The sequence below is a fragment of the Calypte anna genome, chromosome 27, assembly GCF_003957555.1.
Source record: "Calypte anna isolate BGI_N300 chromosome 27, bCalAnn1_v1.p, whole genome shotgun sequence".
Classification (NCBI taxonomy): Eukaryota; Metazoa; Chordata; class Aves; order Apodiformes; family Trochilidae; genus Calypte; species Calypte anna.
In genome coordinates, this window is record NC_044272.1 from 4,534,695 (window position 1) to 4,558,657 (window position 23,963).

The 23,963-nt window shown below is 57.8% G+C and overlaps 1 protein-coding gene across 7 annotated transcripts; it reads left to right on the forward strand.

Moving 5' to 3' along the window:
• Positions 1-37: 37 nt before the first annotated feature.
• Positions 38-23,596, forward strand: PLEKHM1 (pleckstrin homology and RUN domain containing M1). Of its 7 annotated transcripts, XM_030465871.1 has the most exons (14): positions 50-111; positions 522-898; positions 1,685-1,887; positions 5,358-5,449; positions 7,007-7,254; positions 9,095-9,721; positions 11,399-11,738; positions 14,443-14,683; positions 15,577-16,485; positions 17,861-18,006; positions 18,429-18,622; positions 19,150-19,213; positions 19,983-20,140; positions 22,833-23,596. In XM_030465871.1, exons 4-14 carry the CDS (start codon positions 5,408-5,410, stop codon positions 22,957-22,959), a joined length of 3,096 nt encoding a protein of 1,031 aa, XP_030321731.1. In that variant the 5' UTR covers positions 50-111; positions 522-898; positions 1,685-1,887; positions 5,358-5,407; the 3' UTR covers positions 22,960-23,596. The 7 variants fall into 7 exon arrangements, with proteins under 7 accessions (XP_030321730.1, XP_030321731.1, XP_030321729.1 ...); XM_030465870.1 differs by lacking the exon at positions 1,685-1,887 and having other exon boundaries at positions 38-111; positions 519-898; XM_030465869.1 differs by lacking the exon at positions 1,685-1,887.
• Positions 23,597-23,963: the final 367 nt, after the last annotated feature.

Genomic DNA, 23,963 nt, shown 5'->3' on the forward strand with positions numbered 1-23,963 from the left:
CCCCTCCCGTTTTGTGGGCGTGGCCTCGCCCTGCTGCGCGGTGACGTCACGGGGGGCGGGGCAGGCGCGGGGTTGGCACTTCCGGGATCCCCGTCCCGGGGAAGGGAGGCGGTGAGCGGGGGGGGGATGGGGTGGGATGGGGGGATCGCGGGGGGATCACGGGGGGCAGTGGGGGGGCTGCAGGGGGATCCCCCCTCCCCGCGGCTGCCGATCCTTCCTCCGGCACGGCCCGACCCAACCCCGGGTGCCCCCGCAGCCCCCGGGACCCGGCCCCGACCCGGTCCCCCCGCCAGGCCCCGCACTGCCCCGCGGGTCCCCCCGTGGGCTGAGCTCCTCCCCGGGGCACGGGGCGTGGGGTCCCTCTGTGCTGACACCCCGGCTGGGGTCGACCCTGTGCCCGGGGAGCCTGAACTCGAGTGGGGATCCCGGCACCTGTGGGACCTCCCGCTCCGAAAATGACGTTTTTCTCCCTAAAAATGAGCGTTCCCAAGCCAGCTCCGGGTCCTCCTTCTCTCCAGCAGACCATGCGGATTCCCGGGAGCCGGAGGGTCCTTCCCTGACCCCCAGGGACCCCCCGCCGGGGGATGTCCCCTGCCCGCCCCATGGCCACGCACCCCACGGGGACCTCGCGGCGCTGGGACGCCGGAACGGCACCGAAACCGGGACCGTGAGCACGGGAAGATCACAGCCCAACCTCCCGGAGGGTCCTCAGGGCACCGGGGACAAAGCCCCCGAACTGCCCCCCTGAGCCCGGCAGAGCCCGGGCAGGGAGCAGGAACGGGGCCGGGGAGCTGCGGGGTTTGGGTGTCGGAAGAACGGGATCTGGAGAGAGGTGGGAGCTGTGGGATCGGCACTGGGAGGGGTTCAGCTGCACCGAGGCTTCTCCAACCCCGGTCAGGTTTGTCAGCTCCTGGGAGGAGGGTTCTGGGGAGGGAGGTGTCAGGGGGTCCCTGTCCCTTCTGCCATGGCGTGGGGGGATGTGTGGTGGTGCTGAGTGTCGGGAAGGAGCTGGATCACAACTGAATCCCAGAATCCCAGACTGGTTTGGGTTGGAAGGGACCTCAAAGCCCCCCCAGTGCCACCCCTGCCATGGGCAGGGACACCTCCCACCAGCCCAGGGGGCTCCAAGCCCCATCCAACCTTCAACACTGCCAGGGATGGGGCAGCCACAGCTTCTGGGGGCAACCTGGGCACCCAGGGGCTCAGCACCCTCACCCCAAACAATTTCTCCCTCCCTCCCTGCCCAAGATCTCCTCTCCATCTCCCCTCTCCCAGCTGCAAACCCTTCCCCCTCATCCCATCCCTCCAGGCCCACACAGAGTTGGACCACGAGGGTCCAGCCATGAAGCACAGGCTGAGCCTGGGCTCTGCCCCTCTTCTGGACATATTTCTGAGGGGTTTTATCCTCCAGCAAGCCAACCCCTGGCCCTGAAAGCTCCCAGCCCTGCTCCCTGCCCAGCTCCCAGCCCTGTTCCCAGCCCACCTGTCCCTGGGCTCAGCTCCTGGTTCCAGAGTTCCTCGGGGTGGGAAGCAGAAGGGGTGTGTGAGGAGGGGGCTGCCCCACACCACCCCTGGGTGCAGGGTGACAGCACAGCACTCGTGTTTGGAAAATGACTCTCTGGGTGTCCAGGCCTTGAGTCACCACTCCGTGCCCTCATCCTGAGCTGTTGTTTTCCACTGGCAGAGCCCAAGCAGTGCCCTGCAGGTTATTTATAACCCAGGGAGCATTGCTTGGTGAGAGACCAAGAAACCAAACCTTGCACCAGGATCTCTGCTCATCCTGGCTCCAGGTTGGATTTGAACAAACTGTTCCCAAAGGTCTGGGCTGGTTTGCAGCAGTTTGGTGAATAAACAGCTCTGCTCTTCTCCCTGTGACTCTGCTCCTAGGTAGGTTTGGCTTGCTGGCTGCTTTGCTTTCTCTCTTCTCTCCCTCCTCTTCTTCTCCCCTTCCTCTTCTTCTCCCCCTCCTCTTCTTCTCCCCCTCCTCTTCTTCTCCCCCTCCTCTTCTTCTCCCCCTCCTCTTCTTCTCCCCCTCCTCTTCTTCTCCCCCTCCTCTTCTTCTCCCCCTCCTCTTCTTCTCCCCCTCCTCTTCCTCTCCCCTCCTCTTCCTCTCCCCTCCTCTTCCTCTCCCCTCCTCTTCTTCTCTCCCTCCTCTTCCTCTCCCCTTCCTCTCTTCTCCCCTCCTCTTCTTCTCTCCCTCCTCTTCTTCTCTCCCTCCTCTTCTTCTCTCCCTCCTCTTCTTCTCTCCCTCCTCTTCTTCTCTCCCTCCTCTTCTTCTCTCCCTCCTCTTCTTCTCTCCCTCCTCTTCTTCTCTCCCTCCTCTTCTTCTCTCCCTCCTCTTCTTCTCTCCTCTTTTCCCTTCCCTTCCCACTTATTTATTTTCCTTGTTCTGTGTAACCTCCAGGCTAATGAGTTTGGGGACAGGCTGTGTGTTGGTTCATCTCTACATTTGCCCATCCCTCCCATCTCTTATCCTTTCCAGCTCCCAGGGAACACCTCTGGCTTTCCAGGAGCTGCCTGGAGCCCTCTGGTTCCTGCTGGAGCTGCTGAGCCCAGCACCAGGGCTGCCCCATCCCCTTTCTCTGTGCTTCACCCCAGTCTTGTGTTGGGTGAAATCCTCCTGGGAGCTGCTTCGTGGCACTTGTTAGTCAGGAAAATGCTGTCCCCATGGAGTGATGCTGAGTGGCTTGGTGGTGCTGGAGCAAACTGGTTGGACTGGTCGTGGTGGGAGTGGAAAGGCAGCAGTGTCTTCCTGCAGGCACTGGGAGAGGAGATGCCAGCAAAGGGGGGGTGATTTCTGGGGGGGTGGAAATAACCATTCTGGACAAGATCTTTGCTAAAAACACCTCTGTCACCTCATCCCCTGTGACCCTTTGGGTGGCTGATGCCAATGAGTGCAGTCCTGGGGCTGAAACAGCCAAGGGGGGGAGGTGGTGAGAGATGTCCCCCCCCGCTCCCATCTCCCCCCCAGCCCTCACACCTCGGATTTGTCTGGGGTGGGATGTGCTGCTGGCTTGCAAGCTGAGTGCAGGGAGATGGGGATGGCTCCCTGTGGGCCTTGTCAACCCCTGCTGTCACCAAGGTGTCCCCTCCCTCCCCCCCAGAGCCCCCCAGGAGCACCTGGAGCCTCAGGGAAGGTTCCTGCATCACTGCCCTGCCCCTGGCACAGCCTGAGGAGAGGAAATGGTGTGACCTGGCTCAGCAAAAGCAGTTCCTGTTCTGTGACCTCCTCCCTGGGTGCTGGGAACACTGAGAGAAAGCACAGAGCTTGTCCCCAAAGAGCCTGGGACCTGCTGCACATGTGGGGGCTGATCCAGGACTGGGGGGTTCCAGGTAGGGGATGCTCTGGATTCAGGCTGCCTCAGGTCTGGGATTCTTTGGATTCAGACTGCATTGCCTCTGGAATGCTCCAGATCCAGGCTGCTCCAGGTCTGGGATTCTCCAGATTCAGGATGCTCCAGGCTGTGGATGCTCTGGGTCTGGAATTGTTTGGATTCAGACTGCTCCAGGTCTGGGATGCTTCACATTCAGTCTGCTCTGGATTCCAACTGCTCCACGTCTTGGAAGTTTTGGATTCAGGCTGCATGTGGGCTGGGATTCTTCACATTCAAGCTGTTTCAGGTCTGGGATGCTCCAGACTCAAACTCCTCAGGATTCAGGCTGCTCCAAGTCTGGGATTCTTTGGATTCAGACTGCTCCAAGTCTGGGATACTTCATGTTCAGGCTGCTCTGGGTCTGGGATGCTCCAGACTCAGGCTGCTCTGGGTCTGGAATTCTTTGGATTCAGGATGCTCTGGATTTGGGCTGCTCCATTTGGACCATGTGAGGGCTGTTGTGGCCATGCAGGAGCTGTTCCTGCCCTGGTCTGGTGCTGACAGTGAGGAGAGGGGCAGGGAGAGGCATCAGCTCTGCCTGGGGAAAACTCCAGGGCTTTGGATCTGCTGGAAATAAACCCCAAAGGATTGGTGCTGAACCCTCTGTGGGCAGCTGCTGGGCTCTCCTGTTCCATGCCAAGTGCTTCCAGCTTGAGGGAATTCATCCCTTCTGCAACCTCTCACATCATGGAAAGCTTCGTGGTGGTGCTGGAGCAGCTCTCAGACCCTTTGCAGTGCTGAGTTTGAGCAGGACACAGCCATGGGATGGGCACTGAGCTGCTGGCCCTGTGCTGGGAGCCTCCAGCACACCTTGGCTCCAGAGGAACAGGGCTGGAAACAAAAAATCAGGATTCAAAGATCCCTTGGAGCCTGCAAGCACCACTGCCTGCTCAGCTCAGGATTCTTGCAGCAGGACACAGACTGTCCCCTCCCACCCAAACTGCCACCAAGGGCACCCTGGGGGTCACCTGCTGAACAGAGTGACTGGAGACCTGATGGAGAACCTCTCTCTGTTGTCCCCAACTTCCCAGGCAGCTCCAGGCCACCAGGGAAAGTGTCTGGGCACTTGTGGAAAGCTCTGGCCTGGCCAGGTTCAGCAGCAGCAGCAGCATTTCCCCACCAAATACTGGAGACCTGAGCTGCTGTCACCCCTGAGCTGCTGTCACCCCTGAGCTGCTGTCACCTCTGCACAGGGTCTGCTGGGCCACCTCAGTGCTGTTCCCATGGGCTTTGGTGCCATGGTTCAGCTGGATTGCTGAATGTTTGTTCTGATGAGGAGCATGGGGAGACCTTAGAGCACCTTCCAGTGCCTGAAGGGGCTGCAGGAAAGCTGGGGAGGGACTTGGGACAAGGGCCTGGAGGGATGGGATGAGGGGGAAGGGTTTGCAGCTGGGAGAGGGGAGATGGAGAGGAGATCTTGGGCAGGGAGGGAGAGAGGGAGAAATTGTTTGGGGTGAGGGTGCTGAGCCCCTGGGTGCCCAGGTTGCCCCCAGAAGCTGTGGCTGCCCCATCCCTGGCAGTGTTGAAGGTTGGATGGGGCTTGGAGCCCCCTGGGCTGGTGGGAGGTGTCCCTGCCCATGGCAGGGGTGGCACTGGGGGGGCTTTGAGGTCCCTTCCAACCCAAACCAGTCTGGGACTCAGTGACTCTGCGATGCCCTGGCAGTGCCAGGAGGTACCAGGAGGAGGGAATGGGTCTGGGGTCTCACCCAGGCTCAGGGCTGGGGAAGGGGAAGGGCTCATTACTCCTTGCAAGGGTTAATTACTCCCTCCTCTGTCCTGTGCTGTTTTGCCTGGAAGTCCCCAGGTCCTTGGGAAGCAGGGAGAGGCTCAGTGTGGTTGGGGGTCAGTCCCAGGCTGGGTGTAGCCACAATCCAGCTGTGGGTGCCTGCAGGACACCTCGTGCTGTGCTCCCAGTCACACGAGTGGCAGTGGTTGAGTTCCCTGCAAACCAGGTGGGTGCTGAGATCTCCTCCTGTCCCACAGGTGACATGTGAAGGCAGCACCTGCCCTGGGGAGCAGGAGCAGCAGCTGAGATGCATTCAAGCCACAGTGATGACCCCAAGGAAGCCATACAGGTGAGCCAGACACCCCCCACCCTCCCCACATTACTCCAGTACCCCCCAGTGCAACTCCAGTGACCCCCCAGTGCAACTCCAGTTACCAGAGGGGACCTGGTAGGACTTTTTGCTGCTGCCAGCCAGGATTGGGGTGGTTTAAAGAAGCAACAGGGTGTCTGAGGCTTTCCAGCAGAGAAGATCCAAAATGGTTTGGCTGTTGGGGGGGGTTAAAGCAAAATGAAATCCCAGCAGAGTCTGCCTTGAGCTTTGCCCCTCATGGCAGGACCCAGTGTGGGACAGGGAAGGTGCTCAGCCCTGGGACCCAAAGGAAGCAGTGTTTGGGGTTTCTGCTCTGTGTTTGGGGTTTCTTTACCCAGCTTGAGGAGTCAAAACACACTGAACAAGCAAAACTCAACCCCAGCAGTTCCAGGCGGGTGTTTAATCCATCCCCCAGCAGAGTTCAGCCATGCATGACAGAGCAGATCCTCTGCACTCTTTAATCCTGGCTGCTTGCAGGGGGGCAGCTGGAAAGCAGCCCCAGCAACAAGGGCTGTCCCTGAGATGAGCAGGGATCAGGTGTGAGTGTCCCCTCTGGCTCTTCTCCTTGAGCTGGAAATCTTGTTTAGAGGCTGAAAGAATATCCTGGGCTGGACACCTCAGGTGGGTTTGTGCAGCCAACCCAGGCTGGGGGCAAAATCTGCCCTGCCCCAGTGAGGGACTGGTGCTGATGAGTGCTCACTGTGGGATGGACACCCAAATGGGAATGGTTTGATGAGATCCCAGCTGAATCTGTAGTGCTGGCCATTGTCTGCTGGGAACTGCAACTTTGACTTTAAATAAAGTGGGCTGAGACATCCAGGTTTGACTGTTCTAGGGAAAAAATCCTCTGCACCAAAAGTAAAATGGTTAAATTCACTGAACTTGCTCTTCCTTGACTTGTGTGGGAAAGAAAAGCAAAGCTGCTGGAAGGTAAAATTCCCATGTTCCCTCTCCAGAGCCCACTGGAGCTTCCCAAAGGCAGCAGCTCAACCCCAACCTTCCTTCCAAAATCACCTTTTGGGCTGGGCTCCCCCCCAGCAGCACCCATGGGTTCTCAGTCAGGGTGAGGGTGATGGCTTTGATTTCTGCATGTCACTGCTGCTTGGGTTGATCTGCATGAGTCTGAGTGGCATCTCAGCCCTTACTACAAGTTTCCTCCTTTGAGTTTCTCCTTTCTCACCCACCCTTACTCAGTCCTTGTGTTTCCCCTGAGCACACACTGGGAAGAGCCAGAGTTTGGGTTTTCTCCATCCTCTTAAGCATTTTGATGGCTGCAGAGGAAGCACTGCACTAAAGGCAACCCCAGCAAGCCAGTGGGTCCTAAAACTGCAGAAATCACTAATTTTAAAAGAAAAACTGGGCAGGTGAGCTGCAAGGTGAGGAGCTCAGCCCCAGGGAGCAGAGGATGGAGCAGGGGTTGTGCTTCCCTCTGCACGAGCCCTGCGGGGCTGGGGAGCCCTCTGGGTGTCAGAGCTTTCCTCCAGAGTTACAGAGCTGCTCCCAAGCTGAGCCTCTGCCTCCTCTCCTGTCCTGCAGCTGATCAAGAAGCAGCTGGTGAATGCCATCAAGGCCCTGCAGAAGCAGTACGTCACCTCGGATGCCATTGTCACCAGTGATGATGGCAATGCCAACAGCCTCTGCTGTGCCCTGGAAGCTGTCTTTGTGCACGGGTTGAAGGCCAAGCACATCAAGATGGAGAGTGGAGGGAAAGGGAAGAAAGCAGGAGGTCGGGGACCCCTTCCCCAGCCTGTCTTCTGGGGGCTGCTGAAGAGCATCACGCACCGGTGAGTGCCCGGAAGGAAGGGGGGGGCACACTGGGGTCTGTCACCTCCCTTTGGTGCAAAAAGAACAAAATTCAGGGGATGGTGAAGGGAAGGTGGCTCAATGGAAGGGTACAGCCCTCACCCCCATCTAGTCAGAGGGATGGATCCTCTCATAGAATCCTTAAGGCTGGGGAAGACCTCCAAGATCAGCACATCCAAGCATCCACCCAACCCCCCCATTCCCACCAAACCATCTCCTGAAGTGCCACATCCACACATTTTTTGAACACCTCCAGGGATGAGGATTCCACCACCTCCCTGGGCAGCCTGGGCCAATGCTTGGCCCTCAAAGGGTGTTCTGGGGGGCTGGGGTTGGCTGGGATCACTGGGACACCCAGCAGGACAGCAGAGAACCCATGGTGCCAAGTGGCACAGGGGTGGTGGGCACCCTGCATGGCCCCACTCAGCCTGTGTCAGGGCAAAGTCCTGGGGTCCCCAGGCATCAAATGCTGCTGCCAGCTTGGGGCATGCTCCTTCCTTATTAATTTTGGGTTGCCTAAATATTAGAGGGCCTACAAGAAAGTTGAGGAGGGACTTGGGACAAGGGCCTGGAGGGATGGGACCCTCTGAGGGGGAAGGGTTTGCAGCTGGGAGAGGGGAGATGGAGAGGAGATCTTGGGCAGGGAGGGAGGGAGAAATTGTTTGGGGTGAGGGTGCTGAGCCCCTGGGTGCCCAGGTTGCCCCCAGAAGCTGTGGCTGCCCCATCCCTGGCAGTGTTGAAGGTTGGATGGGGCTTGGAGCCCCCTGGGCTGGTGGGAGGTGTCCCTGCCCATGGCAGGGGTGGCACTGGGGGGGCTTTGAGCTCCCTTCTAACCCCAAACCACTCTGGGATTTTGTGATTTCTGGGTGTTCTATGTCCCTAGTGACCATGCTGGGTTTTGGGATGCACAGCACAGGGATCTGGTCTCTCCTCTGACCTGGGAGCTCTTGGCCTCCATTCCCCGTGTCCCGATGGGGATGAACATCACAGCCCAGTGGCTGAGCTCTCAGGGCTCTTCTGGGTAACTCTTGTTCCTTGCTGGGATTTTTCTGAGCCACTCCCTGAGCAGAGACCTCACATCATCCCACATGCAAATCATTTTGAAAAACCTCATCCAGCTCCATCACTGCCTCCTGAATGATGAAAGAACTGGTGGAAATCTCTCTTTCATCTGCTCCAGGAGATATTTTTGTGCCCTTTGAAGGTTTTTGTTTTTTCTTCTTTCTTGAGAGACAGATTAGGAAAAAAAAAATCTTTTTAAAAGTTTTGCTCTGTTTTCTTGTAGCCTCTGAAGCCCCAGTGTGGGCTGGGGATGGGGTGAGGGAAGTGTTGGATCTGGAGGGGAGAACAGTTGAGGTCAGGATGCTGAGATTGCTTGAGGACCTCAACCTGAACCCATCCTTTTTTGGGGGGGTGGCTGCAGCTTTTTTCCCTGTGTTTTGGATGATTTTACATCGGAAGGTAGGATTTAGACACACAGTTGTCACCATGAGGTATCCAGACAGATCATGTCCCACCAGTGTGCAGGGACAGCAGGAATTTTCCCCTTCTGCATCCTTGCTCTGGGGCAGTGGTGCCTGGGAGGGGAGGAGCATCCAGAGGCACCCCGGGGCTGCCTGGGCTTCTCATCAGTCAGTTTTGCTTTGGAGAGTCCAGGAGCTCACTTTTCCCCATGGGAAACCACATTTTCCATGGAGGGAAGAGATTTTTTTTTTGGTTCCAGCTCCTGAACTCCCCCCCCAGAGCAGATCCTGCACCTCCTCATGGGCCCAAACTGCAGCTCCTCACCTCATGTCCTCCTCTTCTTCTGCCTTTCCCCAGAAACATTGTCTCTGAGCTGGAACAACTCATCTTCATCACCACGGACGTGGGTCGGTGCCGTGCCTGGCTGAGGTTGGCCCTGAATGATGGGTTGGTGGAGTCCTACCTGACCCTGCTGCTGCGGGAGAGGCCCCGGCTGCCCGAGTTCTACCAGAGCTCAGCTCTGCTCCTGGATGCCGAGGAGTGCGAGTTCCTCCTCAGCTACCTGCAGGGCTTAACGTCCCTCACCTTCCAGCTCTCCTATAAATCAGCAGTTCTGAACGAGTGGACCGTCACCCCCCTGTCCCTCTCGGGGCTCTGTCCTGGCTCTGAGCTGCTGGAGCCCCTCAGCTCCCAACCCACACGGAAAGCGTCCCTGGGTTCCCTCTCCCAATCCTCCGGCTCGGATGAGATCGAGATCCAAGCGTCCCTGCTGCCCATTGGCAAAGCCAGCACCAAAGCCAAGCTCACCTCCTCCTCCTTGAGCCTCAACACCACCAGTTCCTCCCAGCTCTCCTCCAGCCTGGGCTCTGACAGCCCCCTGCCCCCCCCCTGCGCCCGCAGCCCTGAGCGCCCCGAGGAGCCCCTGTCCTGTGACTCTGACCTGGGGACAGCCACAGCTGAGGACCTGGACAGGTCCCTGCAAGAGTGAGTCTGCCCCCAGATATTCCCCCTCAAAGGGATTTTTAATCCTCTCCTGAGCTCTGATTTACTGTCACAGAATCCTCCTGCTTGGAGAAGCCCTTTAGGATCCTGGAGTCCAACCCTTCCCCCATCCCTGCCAAGGCCACCCCTGCCCCATGTCCCTCATCCCCACATCTCCAGGCTCTGAAACCCCTCCAGGGATGATGGGGACTCCAGCCCTGCCCTGGGCAGCCTGGGCCAGGCCCTGACAACCCTTTCCAGGGAGAAATTGTCCCCAAGCTCCAACCTAAACCTCCCCTGGCACAACTTGAGTTGTGCCAAAAGTTCCTCTTGTCCCATCCCTTGTTCCTTGGGAGCAGAGCCCGACCCCCCCTGGCTCCAACCTCCTCTCAGGGGGTTGCAGAGAGCCACAAGGTCTCCCCTCAGCCTCCTCTGCTCCAGGATCAACACCCCCAGGGCCCTCAGCTGCTCCTGGGCAGACTTCTGCTCCAGACCCTTCCCCAGCTCAGTTCCTTTCTCTGGACACTCTTCATCCCCTCAATGTCCCTTTTCTGACCCAAAACTGACCCCAGGATTGGAGGTGCAGCCTCAGCAGTGCCCAGCACAGGGGATGATCCCTGCCCTGCTCCTGCTGGCCACATCAGTGCTGACAGTAGCCAGGATGCTGGTGGCCCTGGGCACACACTGCCTCATGTTCAGGCAGTGCTCACTAGAGCCAGGAAAGATTTCTCCCCTGTTTCTCTTTAAAAAACTGTTTTATCTCCCTGGAAAGAGATTGAAAGGGGAAAAGAAACCCTAAGCACAACCTGCTGGGCCCAGCTGATGAGCTCCTTGGCACTGAAATGTGGGCAAAAAGGTCACAAAAATGCTGCTTCCAGTGTCAGGGATGTGACCTCTGCCTGGCTCAGGCTGGGGATGCTCCAGGGCTTTCCCTGGGGGGGATCAGAAATGACTTTGCAGGAAAGGTTTGTAATTTGCAGCTTGGGTAGGTAATTCAGAGGAGGGTGGTTGTTAGTTTGTCATCCTGGTGACTCCTTTTGGCCAAATACCTGGCACTGAGGTTTCCAGTGGGCTCTGTAAGCTCTGAGTAAGCAGTAAATGTTTTTCCTGCCACTTTGCCAGCCCTGCTCTGGAGGGGCCTGGCCCTGGGCACCCTCATCCCCAGGAGGCTCTTGGGGTTGTTCAGAGCTCCCAGTCTGTGCTTCCCAGTGGGTATCAAGCCCCATTTGATGGGATTAAACTTGTGATGGAAAGAATTGGATTTGCAGCTGGGGCTGGTCTGGTTCAGGCAGGTGGGTGGTGGGGCCATGGGAACAGCTTTCCCACTCAGCACAGGGATGAGGACTTTGGAAGTTTGTCAGGGGCTCTCCTGGGGTGGCTACGTGTCCTGCAGCCCCATGGGGGGAGCACCCAGCACCCTCCCTCCTTCAGCAGGAGGAAATGAAACCTCATTATCAGTCCTGTGCTCCGTAGGGCACAAATCCCACGTTTTCTGTCACAAGGACTGGTGCCAGGGTTTGGTTTGGGGTTTTTTTTTTGCAGCCATGCAGTGGTGCCAGCCCGTGGGAGATGAGCTGTGATGATGATTTTGGGGGGGATGTTATAATTTGCAATAACTGAGGCTTTTTCCAGGTTCTGCTGAAAGGAGCTGTGCTCACACCCATCACTTTCTGTCCCCAGGGTCCTGTCAGAGTTCAGCAAAGCCAAACCAAGCCTGGAAGCCCCGGAGGGGGGGCAGCTCCCCAGCCTGATGGGATCCTCCCCCCAGCAGCCCAGCTGCCCCCCAGCCACCTCCCCAGGACCCCCAGCACCATCCCCTGGGCATCACCCCCACCCCAGCACGGCTGCTCCGGGGATCTCAGGGACCAGCAATGGGGAGGATGGAGATGCAGCCCCAGAAGTTGGTGACACGGCCACGGTCCCAGCCCCAGGGCAGGGGGGTGGGAGTGGGACAGAGCCAGGCAGGAGCCAGAGCAGCCCCAGGGCTGGGCTCCTCCTCTCCCCTCTGCTGAGCTGTCCGGTGAGTGATACCTCCTTATCCCTCCCTATCCCTCATTCCCTATCCCTCCCTATCCCTCCTTATCCCTCCCTATTCTTTCCTATCCCTCCCTATCCCTCATTCCCTATCCCTCCCTATCCCTCCTTATCCCTCCTTATCCCTCCCTATCCCTCCCTATCCCTCCCTATCCCTCCCTATCCCTCCCTATCCCTCCCTATCCCTCCCTATCCCTCATTCCCTATCCCTCCCTATCCCTCCCTATCCCTCCCTATCCCTCCCTATCCTTCCCTATCCCCTTGGATTTGTGCTTCCTGACCAGCACCTTGGCTGGAAAAGGAAAATGAAATTGGGGAGAAGCTTCCGAGTAGCCAAGGGTTTCTCTGTGCTGTGTCTGTGATTCCATCAGCATCCAGAGAACCATGGAACGGTTTGGCTGGGATGTGACCTTACAAATCCTCCAGTCCTGCCCCTGCCTAAACCTGGCTGAGACTCCAGACCCATTCCCTCCTCCTGGTACCTCCTGGCACTCCCAGGGCATTGCAGTGTCACTGAGTCCCAGACTGGTTTGGGTTGGAAGGGACCTTAAAGCCCCCCCAGTGCCACCCCTGCCATGGGCAGGGACACCTCCCACCAGCCCAGGGGGCTCCAAGCCCCATCCAACCTTCAACACTGCCAGGGATGGGGCAGCCACAGCTTCTGGGGGCAACCTGGGCACCCAGGGGCTCAGCACCCTCACCCCAAAGGATTTCTCCCTCCCTCCCTCCCTGCCCAAGATCTCCTCTCCATCTCCCCTCTCCCAGCTGCAAACCCTTCCCCCTCATCCCATCCCTCCAGGCCCTTGTCCCAAGTCCCTCCCCAGCTTTCCTGGAGCCCCTTCAGGCACTGGAAGGTGCTCTAAGGTCTCCCCATGGGATCCTTCTCTTCTCCAGCCTCAACACCCCCAACTCTCTCCCCCTGGCTCCAGAGCTGCTCCAGCCCTCCCAGCAGCTCCAGGGCCTCCTCTGGAATGGCTCCAGCAGCTCCGTGTCCTCCTGCTGATGGGGACCCCAGGGCTGGACACAGCTTTACCCCAGGGGGTTCTCCCCAGAGGGGACAATCCCCTCCCTGTCCCTGTCCCTGCTGTCAGGCTCTGGACAGCCCAGGACAGGTCAGGTGTCAGTGTGATTCTTTGTGCTCCCTGAGCACCTTCCTGGCCCCCTTGGAGCTGTGTCCATGGATTCCCTCTGGGAGAAGCTGAGTGGGAGTCAATGATCCCTGGTAAAGGAGCCCCTGAGGTTGTCTGAAGCCTTTCTGAGCAGCAGAGCTTCCTCCCTGCCTGGGACAGGAAGTTTTGGGGATATCTGGGGAGTGAGAAGCTCCTGCACTGATCTGGCTGGGTGCAAGCTGAGAAAACAACCCCTGAGCTGAGCTCCTGGTGGGGATTTCTGTGCTTTTATGATCCATAGGAGAGGAAGGAAAAGGGTTGAACAGGAGAGGGCAGAAATGACAGTTTTCCATTGGGAAGTGTTGGTGCAGCACATCTGGAGGAGCAGGATGGCATCCCGGGGGCTGGCGGATTTCCCCTGCTCCCCCCAGGAGACAATTCCCTTGCTTTTCCCTGCAGGAAACCCTTGGAACAGCCCCGTTCTCTGGCTAATTCCTTACTGCCTTTTCCATCCTGCTTCCCATAGCTGCCATCCTGGGGAGGTCAGGATATACTTCATACCCCCTCCTCCTCCAAAAAAAAAAAAAAAAAAAAAAAAAGAGATTTCCCTTTTTGGTCCCTGCTCCTTCCAGCTCCCTCCCAGTTATCCCATTTCCACCCCTTCCTGGTGGCACTGGGCCAGGGTGACCTGATCCCTGGATGACACACGGTGTCAACAGGAAATTCTCTCCTGCTTTGCTGTGACTCAGGGAAGCAGCCACATTCCTGGGCTCTGCCTGCCCCGTGCCTTGCACCCCAAGCTGCTCATCCCCCTCCTCACAGCTCTCTGCTGCCCTTCTGTTCATCTGGCAGCATCAAGGGCTCTTGGGAAGCAGGGCAGAGGGGTGGAGAGGTCATTCCTGGTGGGATGCAGCCTTGGATCCGGGGAATCATAGAATGTCAGGGGTTGGAAGGGAGCTCTGGAGATCCCCCAGTCCAAACCCCTGTCCCAGCAGGATCCCCCAGGGCAGGACCCCCAGGAACCCATCCAGGGGGGTTTGGAAAGGCTCCAGAGAAGGAGACTCCAGAACCTCTCTGGGCAGCCTGGGCCAGGGCTCCCCCAGCCTTACACTCCAGAAGTTTCTCCTCATCATTAGGTGGAACTTCCCATGTTTTACCTTCAGCCCATTCTTCCTTGTCCCACCACTGAGCACCCCCAAAAAGAGATTGGCCCCTTCCTCTTGCCCCCCACCCCTCAGATCTTGATGGACATTCAGAGATCCCCTCTCAGCCCCAGGGCTCTCTTCCTTCCCTTCATCATCCTCCCAGCTCTCCCTTGACCTCTCTCCAGTAGATCCCTGTCTGTCTTAAACTGGGGAGCCCAAAACTTGACCCAGTATTCCAGGTGTGGTCTCACTGGGGCTGCTGGGGCCCTGAGCTGGGTCGTGTTTCTGCTCTTGGTGTTTGTTTGGAGATCTTGTCCCAGCCCCTCACTCTGTTCTTGTAGCCAGAAAAGTTCCTGGGGAAGCAAACAGTCAGGTGCTGGGGGTGCAGCCATTTCAATGCTTTATTTATTAATTAACTTGCTTCTTTATTAAACAGAAAAGGAAGAGCTGGATCTCAGAAGACGACTTCTACAGACCTTCCCCAGGAGAGAGCAGCAAAAGCACCCCTGACACCAATGGCTTTGGGCCCGAGGGTGCTGGTGAGGGCCCAGCCCCGGGGCTGATCAGTGCCCTGGGTTTGGAGAGGCTCTCGGTGCCATCCTCAGAGAGCCCCCAACCCAAAATGTCACCTGAACGGGAGCAGAAGGGCTTCAGCGTGGTGCACCGCAGGCAGATGGGTATGGGCAGTGCTGGGTCCTGGGGCTGAGCTGAGGGAGGGGATGGAGCTGCTTGGCTGAGCCCCCCAGGGCTCTGCTGGGAGGGGGGATCACTGGGTGCCTCTGCCCACCCCTTGGGACTCATCTCCCCCATGCTGTCCTACTCAGTCCCAACCTCAGAACCCAAACTCATGCAGACAAATTATGGAGAGGGAACAAGTAGGTCCTGGAAATTCCTACCCCATCCCCCCACCCACCAACCCAGCTCTGAAAGCTGTGGTGTCCCTGGGTGGTCTCTGCCAAGCCCCTGGTGGCTTTTCTCTCTCTGCCACCTTTCCCTTTTCTTGTAGAATCATGGAGAATGGTTTGGGTTGGAAGGGACCTCAAAGCCCCCCCAGTGCCACCCCTGCCATGGGCAGGGACACCTCCCACCAGCCCAGGGGGCTCCAAGCCCCATCCAACCTTCAACACTGCCAGGGATGGGGCAGCCACAGCTTCTGGGGGCAACCTGGGCACCCAGGGGCTCAGCACCCTCACAGGAAATAATTTTTTCCTAATATCCAACCTAAATCTCCTCTCTCCAAGTTTTAACCCAGTTCCCTTCTCCTCTCCCTACCTCCCCGTGTCCAAAGCCCTCCCTCAGCTTTCTTGGAGCCCCTTCAGATATTGGAAGGTTGCTCTGAGCTCCCCTGGGAGCCTCCTCTGCTCCAGGCTGAACAACCCCAATCCCTCAGCCTGGCTTCCCAGGGAGCTGCTCAGCCCTCTGAGCATTTCAGTGGCTCCTCTGGACACCTCCCAGGAGCTCTGTGTCCTTCTGGTGCTGGGGACTCCAGAACTGGACACAGGACTCCAGGTGGGACAGGAGCAGAATCCCCTTCCTTGCCCCTTCAACCAAGCCCCTGCTTTTGTCCCAGGTCTTTCCAACCCTTTCCGAGGGCTGCTGAAGCTGGGCAGCCTGGAGAGGAGAGGAGCCATGGGGATCTGGAAGGAGTTTTCCTGCGAGCTGTCACCCCTGGAGCTCCGGCTCTTCCTGGAGCACGAGGATCGGATCTGCCTGGAGAGCTTCTCCCTCCTGCGCTGCGAGTCCCTGGGCAGGACCCACTCGGACGGGCGTTTTGAGTTGGTTTTCTTGGGGAAAAAACTCTCCCTGAGGGCTCCTTCTGGGGACGAGGCCGAGGATTGGTTGGAGAGGATCCGGGAGGCACTGCACAAGTGCCGACCTCAGCTGGAGGAGGAGGAGTGGGAGACCCTGGAGTATCCCGAGGATGGTGGGGAAGGCCCAGGCACGCAGAGTGACTCCTCTGCTGCCCTGCAGTACGGTGACCCACCCGGGAACAGCTTTGAGTGGACTCTGCTTCAGGAGCCAGAGCTGGATGCCATCAAGGAGGGTGTTCTGTACGTGGAGGTGGACAAATCCTGGGTCCCTTTTATCTTTTCCCTCTCTCTAGAAACTTTAAAATGCTTCAAAGTCAGAAACAACGATAAAATTCTAAGCAACAGTTACGGCATCGAGACCATCCAGGACATCCTCCCCGACAGCAGCCTCGGGGGTCCTGCCTTCTTCAAGGTCATCACCTCCAAAGCTGTCCTGAAGCTGCAGGCTGAGGATGCAGAAGCAGCAGCTTCCTGGAGGCAGCTGGTCCGAGGGGCCCTCATGTCCTACCTGGAGAGTGCTGAGGAGGCTCTGACCCTGGGTGGCAGCTTGGATGGCAATTCCCAGGTTGTCCTGAAGAACACTGTGAAGGAAAATGGCTTCTTGTTGCAATACTTGGTGGCCATCCCCATGGAGAAGGGCCTGGACTCCCAGAGCTTCATCTGTGCAGGTAGGTGTTGGCTTGGGCAAAGAGCTCAGCTCCACCCCAGAGGATTGGGTGAGGGTAACGAGGTGACATCAAATTAAAGATGTCCCTTGAGTCCTGCCAGCCCAGCTGCTGGCTTCCCCTCAACTGGTTGCCACCCCCACGGGGTTTGTGTCCCAGATCAGTGGCACTTTTGGTTGTCCCCCACCCTAAGTCCCTGTCCCACCTCAGCACTGGTCCAACTGGGCTGCTGCTGGGAGCCAAACACCCCCAGAGCTTTCCCTGGCACAGGGGCTGAGGTGACACTGAGGTGACACTGAGGTGACACTGGCTGCCCTCCCCAGGAGCTGTCATTTGCTCTTTACCTTGGTGAATTAATTAAACTTCACATTTCTCTCCTTCTTCAACTCCACCTCTTGTACCCTCCAGCAGTTTTGGGCTTGGTTTTGATTTTCTTCTTTTAACTTCTTTATTTTTTATACATATTTTTTCCATTCTCTTTGAGCTCCCTCTTCCCCTCCAGGCTCTGTTCTGACTCTTCCACCTGCCAACAGGTGGAAGGAGCAAGTTGGAAAGACAAATTCCCAGTTTTTCTGGGCAGGTTTTCTTCAAAGTTTTCCTTTCCCACTGTCACCTCCCTCCCAGGCTGACACCCAAGCCTGACACAGGAGTTTCCTGACATCTCAGGGCATAATGAGCAATAAAACCTTTTTTTTTTTAATTAATTTAACTTTAAATTGCTAATTTTAATTATTTAAATTTAAATTATTGATTTACATTATTTAAATTACTATTCTTCATTATTTATATTTAATTCTTTTTATTCATTTTTATTAGTTCAGAGAACAACACCTGACCTTCAGGAATATATTTTTGGGGGTTCTACCTCCCCCAGAGCATGCAGGTTGGGGTGACAACACCGAGCTGGGTTCCTCCTTTATTTGAAGGGATTTTTTGGCTCAGCCCATCCCCCCTTGTCCCTGGTGGATGTGGTTTTGGTGCCCTGTGGTGGGAGAGGGAAGGGCTGAGTGAAGGTGCAGCAGGGCAGAGGAGGTGGTGGGGCAGGCAGCTGGGGTTCAGCTTCTTCCCTAAACCACTTGGCTGTTGCCAGAATTCACTTTTCCCAAAAATAAAATCCCAGAACAACTGAAGCACTTGGTGGATAACAATGGGCTCAGGGATAGTCCTGGGGTAAAGACCCAGGATCTTGAAATCCCAGCTCCTCACCTGCAGGAAGGGCTGGGGACCTCCCACGTCCTCAGCTGATCCCCAACCCTTCCGACAACTTCCCTTCTGTTTCCCCCTCCTAAAAGTTTCTCCCTTGATCCTGGGGGTGATGGGAAGGGGCTGGAGGAGTGGGGGTTCCCCTCTCCCCCTTCTCATCCCCTCCTCCCTGCAGGCTGCTCCAGGCAGATCGGGTTCTCCTTCGCCAAGCCCAAGCTCTGTGCCTTCTCTGGGCTCTATTACTGTGACAGCTGCCACCAGGATGAGGAGACCCTGATTCCCTCCCGCCTCATCCACAACTGGGACCTGGCCAAACGAGGGGTGAGTCTGGGCTGGGTCCCTGCAGGGAGCAGGGAAACATTGCTGCATGGAATGGGTTGGGTGGGAAGGGACCTCAAAGCCCCCCCAGTGCCACCCCTGCCATGGGCAGGGACACCTCCCACCAGCCCAGGGGGCTCCAAGCCCCATCCAACCTTCAACACTGCCAGGGATGGGGCAGCCACAGCTTCTGGGGGCAACCTGGGCACCCAGGGGCTCAGCACCCTCACACCAAAGGATTTCTCCCTCAGATCCGAATCTCCCTTCTTGAGTTCAAAGCTGCAGAGGGTTGTGAGAGAGTCAACATTTCCTGAAGGTTCATCTGAACATTTCCACCACCAGCAGAGGTGGAGGTGTCCACCCAACACCTCCCTCAGAGCCTCCCAGGCTGCTCCCTGCCCACCTCTTGCCTCTCTCTGCCCCAGGTTTCCCGACAGGCTCTGAAATTCCTCACCCAAATCCGTAACCAACCCCTGATCGACCTGCAGAGGGTCAACGAGAGCCTCTACGACCACGTGGAGAGGATGGGAAGGATCCTGAGGAGCAGGGAGCAGCTGAAGCTGCTGGGGGATTATCTCAGTGTGTGCCGCAGTGGGGCCCTGAAGGAGCTGAGCAAGAGGTGAGGACCCTCTCTGGGTGATGGCTCCCCCCACATCTCCCCCTCTTTGCACCCCCGTGGCCTCCTGCTCCTCCTGGTCCCTCCCTGTTGGAGCAGGCAGTGATGCTGCCAAGGCATGGGCTGGATTTTATTGGAGTCATTTTGGCTGGAGAAGCCCTTGAAGATCATCAGCCCAAGCCTTAACCCAGCACTGCCAAGGCCACCTCTGATCCATGTCCCCCAGCCCCATGGCAGCTGCTGTGAGGAGTCACCCATCTGTCCTGACTCAGGAAACACCTTCCTGCCAGGAGCTGGGCAGGAAACACCTGGGAAAACAGAGGAGAGATTGATTTATTTTTTCTTTCCTCCCCTTTGAAATGCTCTCACACGGGTTCCACCAGAGGGGTTTGGGACGTGGGGCAGGCTGAGGAAATCCAGTTGAGTTTTTTCCTACAGGAGTCTGCATCATCCAGGCTCCCCCTTGCTCCAAAGCCATTGGAGATGTGGTGGGAACCATCCAGCCCCCTCCTCTCTGTGCTTCTTTGCAGGCTGGACCACAGGCACTACCTCTTGGAGTGTCCCCACAAGTACAGTGTCACTGACCTGAGGCAGGTGAGAGCTCCTGGGGTGGTTCTGGTGCTTTTCTTGGTGAAAACATCTCAGGTTCTGTCAAGTGTGGCCCCTCACCAGGACCAGGAGAAGGTTTCTGACAGCTTTGGTTTTCTTTTGCCTTTCTCTCACCCACCACGTGCACTCTGCAGATTTGCAAAGCAACTCAAAGACAAATAATTGCCTTACTTTTATTTTCCTTTGCCAAAATGATTGGCACACACCTCTGTCCTCTGAGGACTATGGAATCACACAAGATAAATTCTTTCACCTCCATTCCAGCCAGCTAAGGTGTCTCCAGGCCAACTTCTCTCTAGCACAAATGATGTTGGAAGTGATGTTCAGTGGGATTTTCCATCCACTCCAGGGCCAGGAGCTCCATCCCAGCTCAGTGGGTGCCTTGGGGTGCCCAAGGGGTGGGGGTTGTTTTTTGGGGACAGCCTCATCTCCACAGAGCAGCACAAAGTGTGGGCTTAACACAGATTTGTCCCAGTGCACCCCAACAGGAGAGGGGTCCCAAGGTGCAGCAAGGGAGGTTTAGGTTGGATGTTAGAAAAAACTTTTTCACTGAAAGGGTAATGAAGGACTGGCCCAGACTGCCCAGGGCAGGGCTGGAGTCTCCATCATCCCTGGAGGGGTTTCAGACCCTGGAGATGTGGGGATGAGGGACATGGGGGTAGCTCTGGACCTGGCAGAGTTGAGTGAATGGTTGGACTGGATGATCTGAAGGGTCCTTTCTAACCTTTCTGTGACTCTGATCTCTGTCCTGCAGATTGCTGATGGGGGCTTTGAGCCCTTCCTGCAGACTCTCATCCAGTTTGCTTCCCACCACGTCTACAACTGTGACCTCTGCACCCAGCGTGGCTTCATCTGCCAGATCTGCAACAGCAGTGACATCATCTTCCCCTTCGAGTTTGACACTACCACCAGGTGGGTGACATCCCTGTCCCCTCCTGATGCTGTGAGGCCACCTGAGCTCGTGGCCTGACTTTTCCCAGCAGCCTGGATGATCCCTGGGGTAACCTTGGGCTTCTGGGGCCCCCATGAGGGCCTGGAAATAGCTCTGAGCTGGTGTGTGGCCTTGTGGTCCCCACGTCCTCATGGTGCCCATGTCCTTGTGGTGCTTGTGTGATCATGGTGCCCATATCATCACAGTACCTATGTTGTTGTGGTGCCCACCTTCTTGTGGTGCCCATGTCCTCGTGGTCCCCATGTCCTCCTGGTGCCCACATCCTTGTGCCCACCTTCTCATGGTGCTCCTCACCCACCCCCCTGGTACCCACTTCCTGCACATCCTTATGGTACCCACCAGTCCCAAGGAGTTTCCAACCAAACTGGGTTGTCTGGGGCAGGGGAGGACCCTTCATGCAGAGCTGAGATGTCACCAAACACGGTGGCTTTGCAGCCTGAATATCCAGGACCACCACCCCTTTGCTGTCAGCCTGAAAAGTCTTGCTGGGTCCCAGGGCAGCAGAGGAGCCAGGGGACAAGGAGGAGGATGAAGGCTCTGTGGCCAACACATTTCGTGTCCAAATTCAGCCCAATCCCTCCTGGGGGGTAAAGGAGGAGCAGTGGTGGGGCTGTCCACACACCACTCACAACTGGACCCATGGAGATGGAGGGCAGGCAGCCCTGGGGGACATGCTGGGGACATTCCAGCAGGACAGGGGGGACACTGGCATTCCCTGGAGGGTCCTTGTCCGCAGTGGGGTCACCAGCTGGAATGGCAGGGGGGTTATCTCTCCAGGGGGAATTATCTGGGGGGGGGAGAGGAGTTATAACCCCACCTGGAGGCTTTTCTAAAGACACCAGAGTCAAACCCTCCCAGCCCAGGAGCCTGCTGGATCCAGGTCCTCATCTCCATGCTTGGTGGCCAATGGTTCCCATGGGGGTGGTTGGGTCACTGGGCTGGTGGGTTCCTGCTTTCCCTGCTGATCCCCAGAACTGAGCAGCAACACAGAGAAGCTGCAGAAAATGCCACTGAATCCGAGCTCCCCAGGCTGCAAAACTCCTTGTGTGGCTGCAGACATCTCCAGGGCAGCCTCCCAGGATCTCTCCAGTTCCCTCCTTGCCACAGCAACAACGTGGGGTTTGTTATCAAGGACAACGTCCCTAGGGACTGATTTTCCCTCAAAAAAGAGCTCAGGGGCTCTGGAAGGGGCAGAGACATGGGACTGAACTCAGCTGGCAGCCAGCTGGAGGTCTCGTGTCCTGCAAATCCAGGCTCTGGAGGGTTTTTTGACCTTTTTTTCTTTTTTTCTTTTTTCTTTTTTTCTTTTTTTTTCCCCTATCCTGGCAGAAGGGGTTTAGGTTTGTGCAGGAGCAAGGAGCTCCACCAACCCCCTCACCCATCCTGGCTTCCTGCCCCTCTGCCCACGCTGGGGGGACAGCCAGCTGCTGGGATCACTCTGTCCCTGGGGATGCTCCTGAAACCCCCCCAGCAGTGACCTCAGCCAGGCCAGGGCTGTTTCCCCCCTTGCCGGGCTGGTTTGGGGCAGGTGGAGGCTGTTGGTGGTCACTAAGAAACACCTGGTGGTCACTAAAAACCACCCCCCAGCTCCTCAAATCCCCCCCAGGAGCTGCATGGGAAACCATTCCACTGGGAATACCCCCCCCCGTGTGTCCCCTTTTCCACATCCCCAGAGCTCCAGGTTTGAGCCAAGAATTGGTCTGATCCAAACTTGGGGTTTGCAGTCACCAGGGTTTGACCCCAGGGCTGAGGTTTGGCTCTGTCCCTCCACTTGGTGTTCCCTGGGATCACCAGGGATTCAGGGATTTGCACTCCAGGGTGGTTTAAAGACCAAACCCGGGGAAGAGAGGGTTTGGGAATGGGACTGAAGAGAGGGAGCTGAGCATTGGGAGAGCCGGGAGAGGATGGAGCAGAAGTGAGCTCAGCTCTGGTGACTCCGGGTTGAGAGCAGGAGGAAGGGAACTGAGTTTTGGTGTCCCGGGATCAGGACCAGGAGGAGCTGAGCCTTGGTGGCTCCACCTTTTCTCCCAGTGACTGTGGCACTGCTGTCACCATCCCCCACGGGGCTGGGTGTCCCCTCCCATGCTGGGCTGGGTGTCCCCTCCCCTCCAAGCCCAGGTGCCATTCCTGCTGTTTACATTCCAGCTTGGGCGGGTCCGGACGGGCTGGCAATGTCCCCTTTGTCCCCAGGCAGCTTCCCTGCCACATAAGGGGGTCCCACAGGTTGAGGTGGGGGGGGGCATCCCATCCCTCTGGGTAGGTTTTTGTCACCCTGCAGCGGGTTTGGAGTCTCAGCTTGGAAACTTTGCTCTTGCACCAGCAAAACCCCAAAGTCTCCCCTGTCCCCTGCCCTGCAGGCACCTTCCGGCCCAGCTCCAGCTCCTGCTCGCAGCTTCAAGGGCCTGGGCTGGGGTTGGGGCTTTGGGTTTGTTTTTTTTTCGTTGCTGGAGCGGTTCCTGCTCCTCCTGGCAAGGTTGGGCTGGAGCTGGAGGGCTCTTTGCTCAGCGAGTGAGTCCCTGGAGGAAGCAGAGAGGAGGAAGTGTCCCAGGTCTGGGGCTGCGGGGACACTGTGACACTCAGCTGCACGGGGGGAGGTCTGGGGGTGCAGGGGGGGGGGGGTTGTTTTTAACGCCCTCCTCGGGTTTCTCCCAGGTGCAGCGAATGCAAAACCGTCTTCCACCGGGACTGCCAGGTCAGCACCAGGTCCTGTCCCCGCTGCGAGCGCCGGCGCCGGTACCGGCACAGGATGGAGACCTCGGGGCCTGAGCTGAGCCCATAGCACCCAGGGACCCACCAGGACCCTGCCGGACCCCCTGGACCCGGGGAGCTGACCCTGCACCCGCCCCTTCCCCAGGGGACACACTGCCTGGGTGCTCCTGCCCCCCCCGAGGGACCCTCTGCCCACCGACCCATCCTCCCCCCACTAACCTGGTGCTGCTGGGGGACACCCTCCTGGTCCTGGTCCTGGTCCTGGTCCACTGGTGCCAAGCGGGTCGTGCCCCTCTCCCTGGTGAAAACCCAGCAGCTTTCCAGGGGGGAAATGGGGATTTTTTCAGTCCTGGGGGTGGGTAAGTGACACGGATCAAAGCTCTATAGTTTTTTAGGGTGTTCGATAATGGAGGGGGGGAAAAGAAAAACATGGTATTTTTTTATGTGGGGATTTTGCACACGCTGGCCTGCACTGGGGGTGGGGGGGATTGGCAGCCACGCAGGGAGGGGACGAGGTGACACTTGTGCCTTTGGGGACCGCGGGCGAGCGGCTCCAGCTCGGAGAGCCCACCCGTCACCGTGGCCTCTGGGCAGAGAGGGGAGAGCCCAGCTGGGCTGCCCCTCCCCGCCTGCTGCTTTTAATCCTTGAAAGAAATTTTACTTTCCTTTCACCCTTCCCCAGACAAAAATTAAAGTTTATTTAACAAGGAGCAGAACTCTCTCGGGGCTTTGATTCTCCCCGAGCCCGCGTCCCACCTGATGCTGCAGCTCTGTGAGAGGGGGACGCTGCCTGTCCCCTGTCCCCATGGCCCATATCCCACCCCCCTGGCTTCGGCGGACTGATTCGGGGACCCCTCCCCATTTTCCCAGCCCCATTTCCCACCTGCTGCTGCCATCTCCCCTCCTTCCTTCCCCGCTGCCCTGGGCTGCAGCCACCGCCCTGGAGACCCCCGTGGAGCTCCCTGGAAACGGGTGGGGGGCAGCAGCCCGGGCAGGGCAGGTCCCACGGGTCCCTGGTGGGGGTCCCATCCCCCTGCCCGGGGGGGCCGTGCGGGCTCGGGCAGCGGGGCAGGG

Excerpts from the sequence above, each read along its gene's own strand:
- PLEKHM1 (XM_030465870.1), top strand. The coding sequence starts at position 5,408 with ATGCATTCAAGCCACAGTGATGACCCCAAGGAAGCCATACAG. Across the intron at positions 5,450-7,006 it reads ACCCCAAGGAAGCCATACAG|CTGATCAAGAAGCAGCTGGT; the intron begins GTGAGCCAGACA and ends CCTGTCCTGCAG. Across the intron at positions 20,141-22,832 it reads GAGTTTGACACTACCACCAG|GTGCAGCGAATGCAAAACCG; the intron begins GTGGGTGACATC and ends GGTTTCTCCCAG.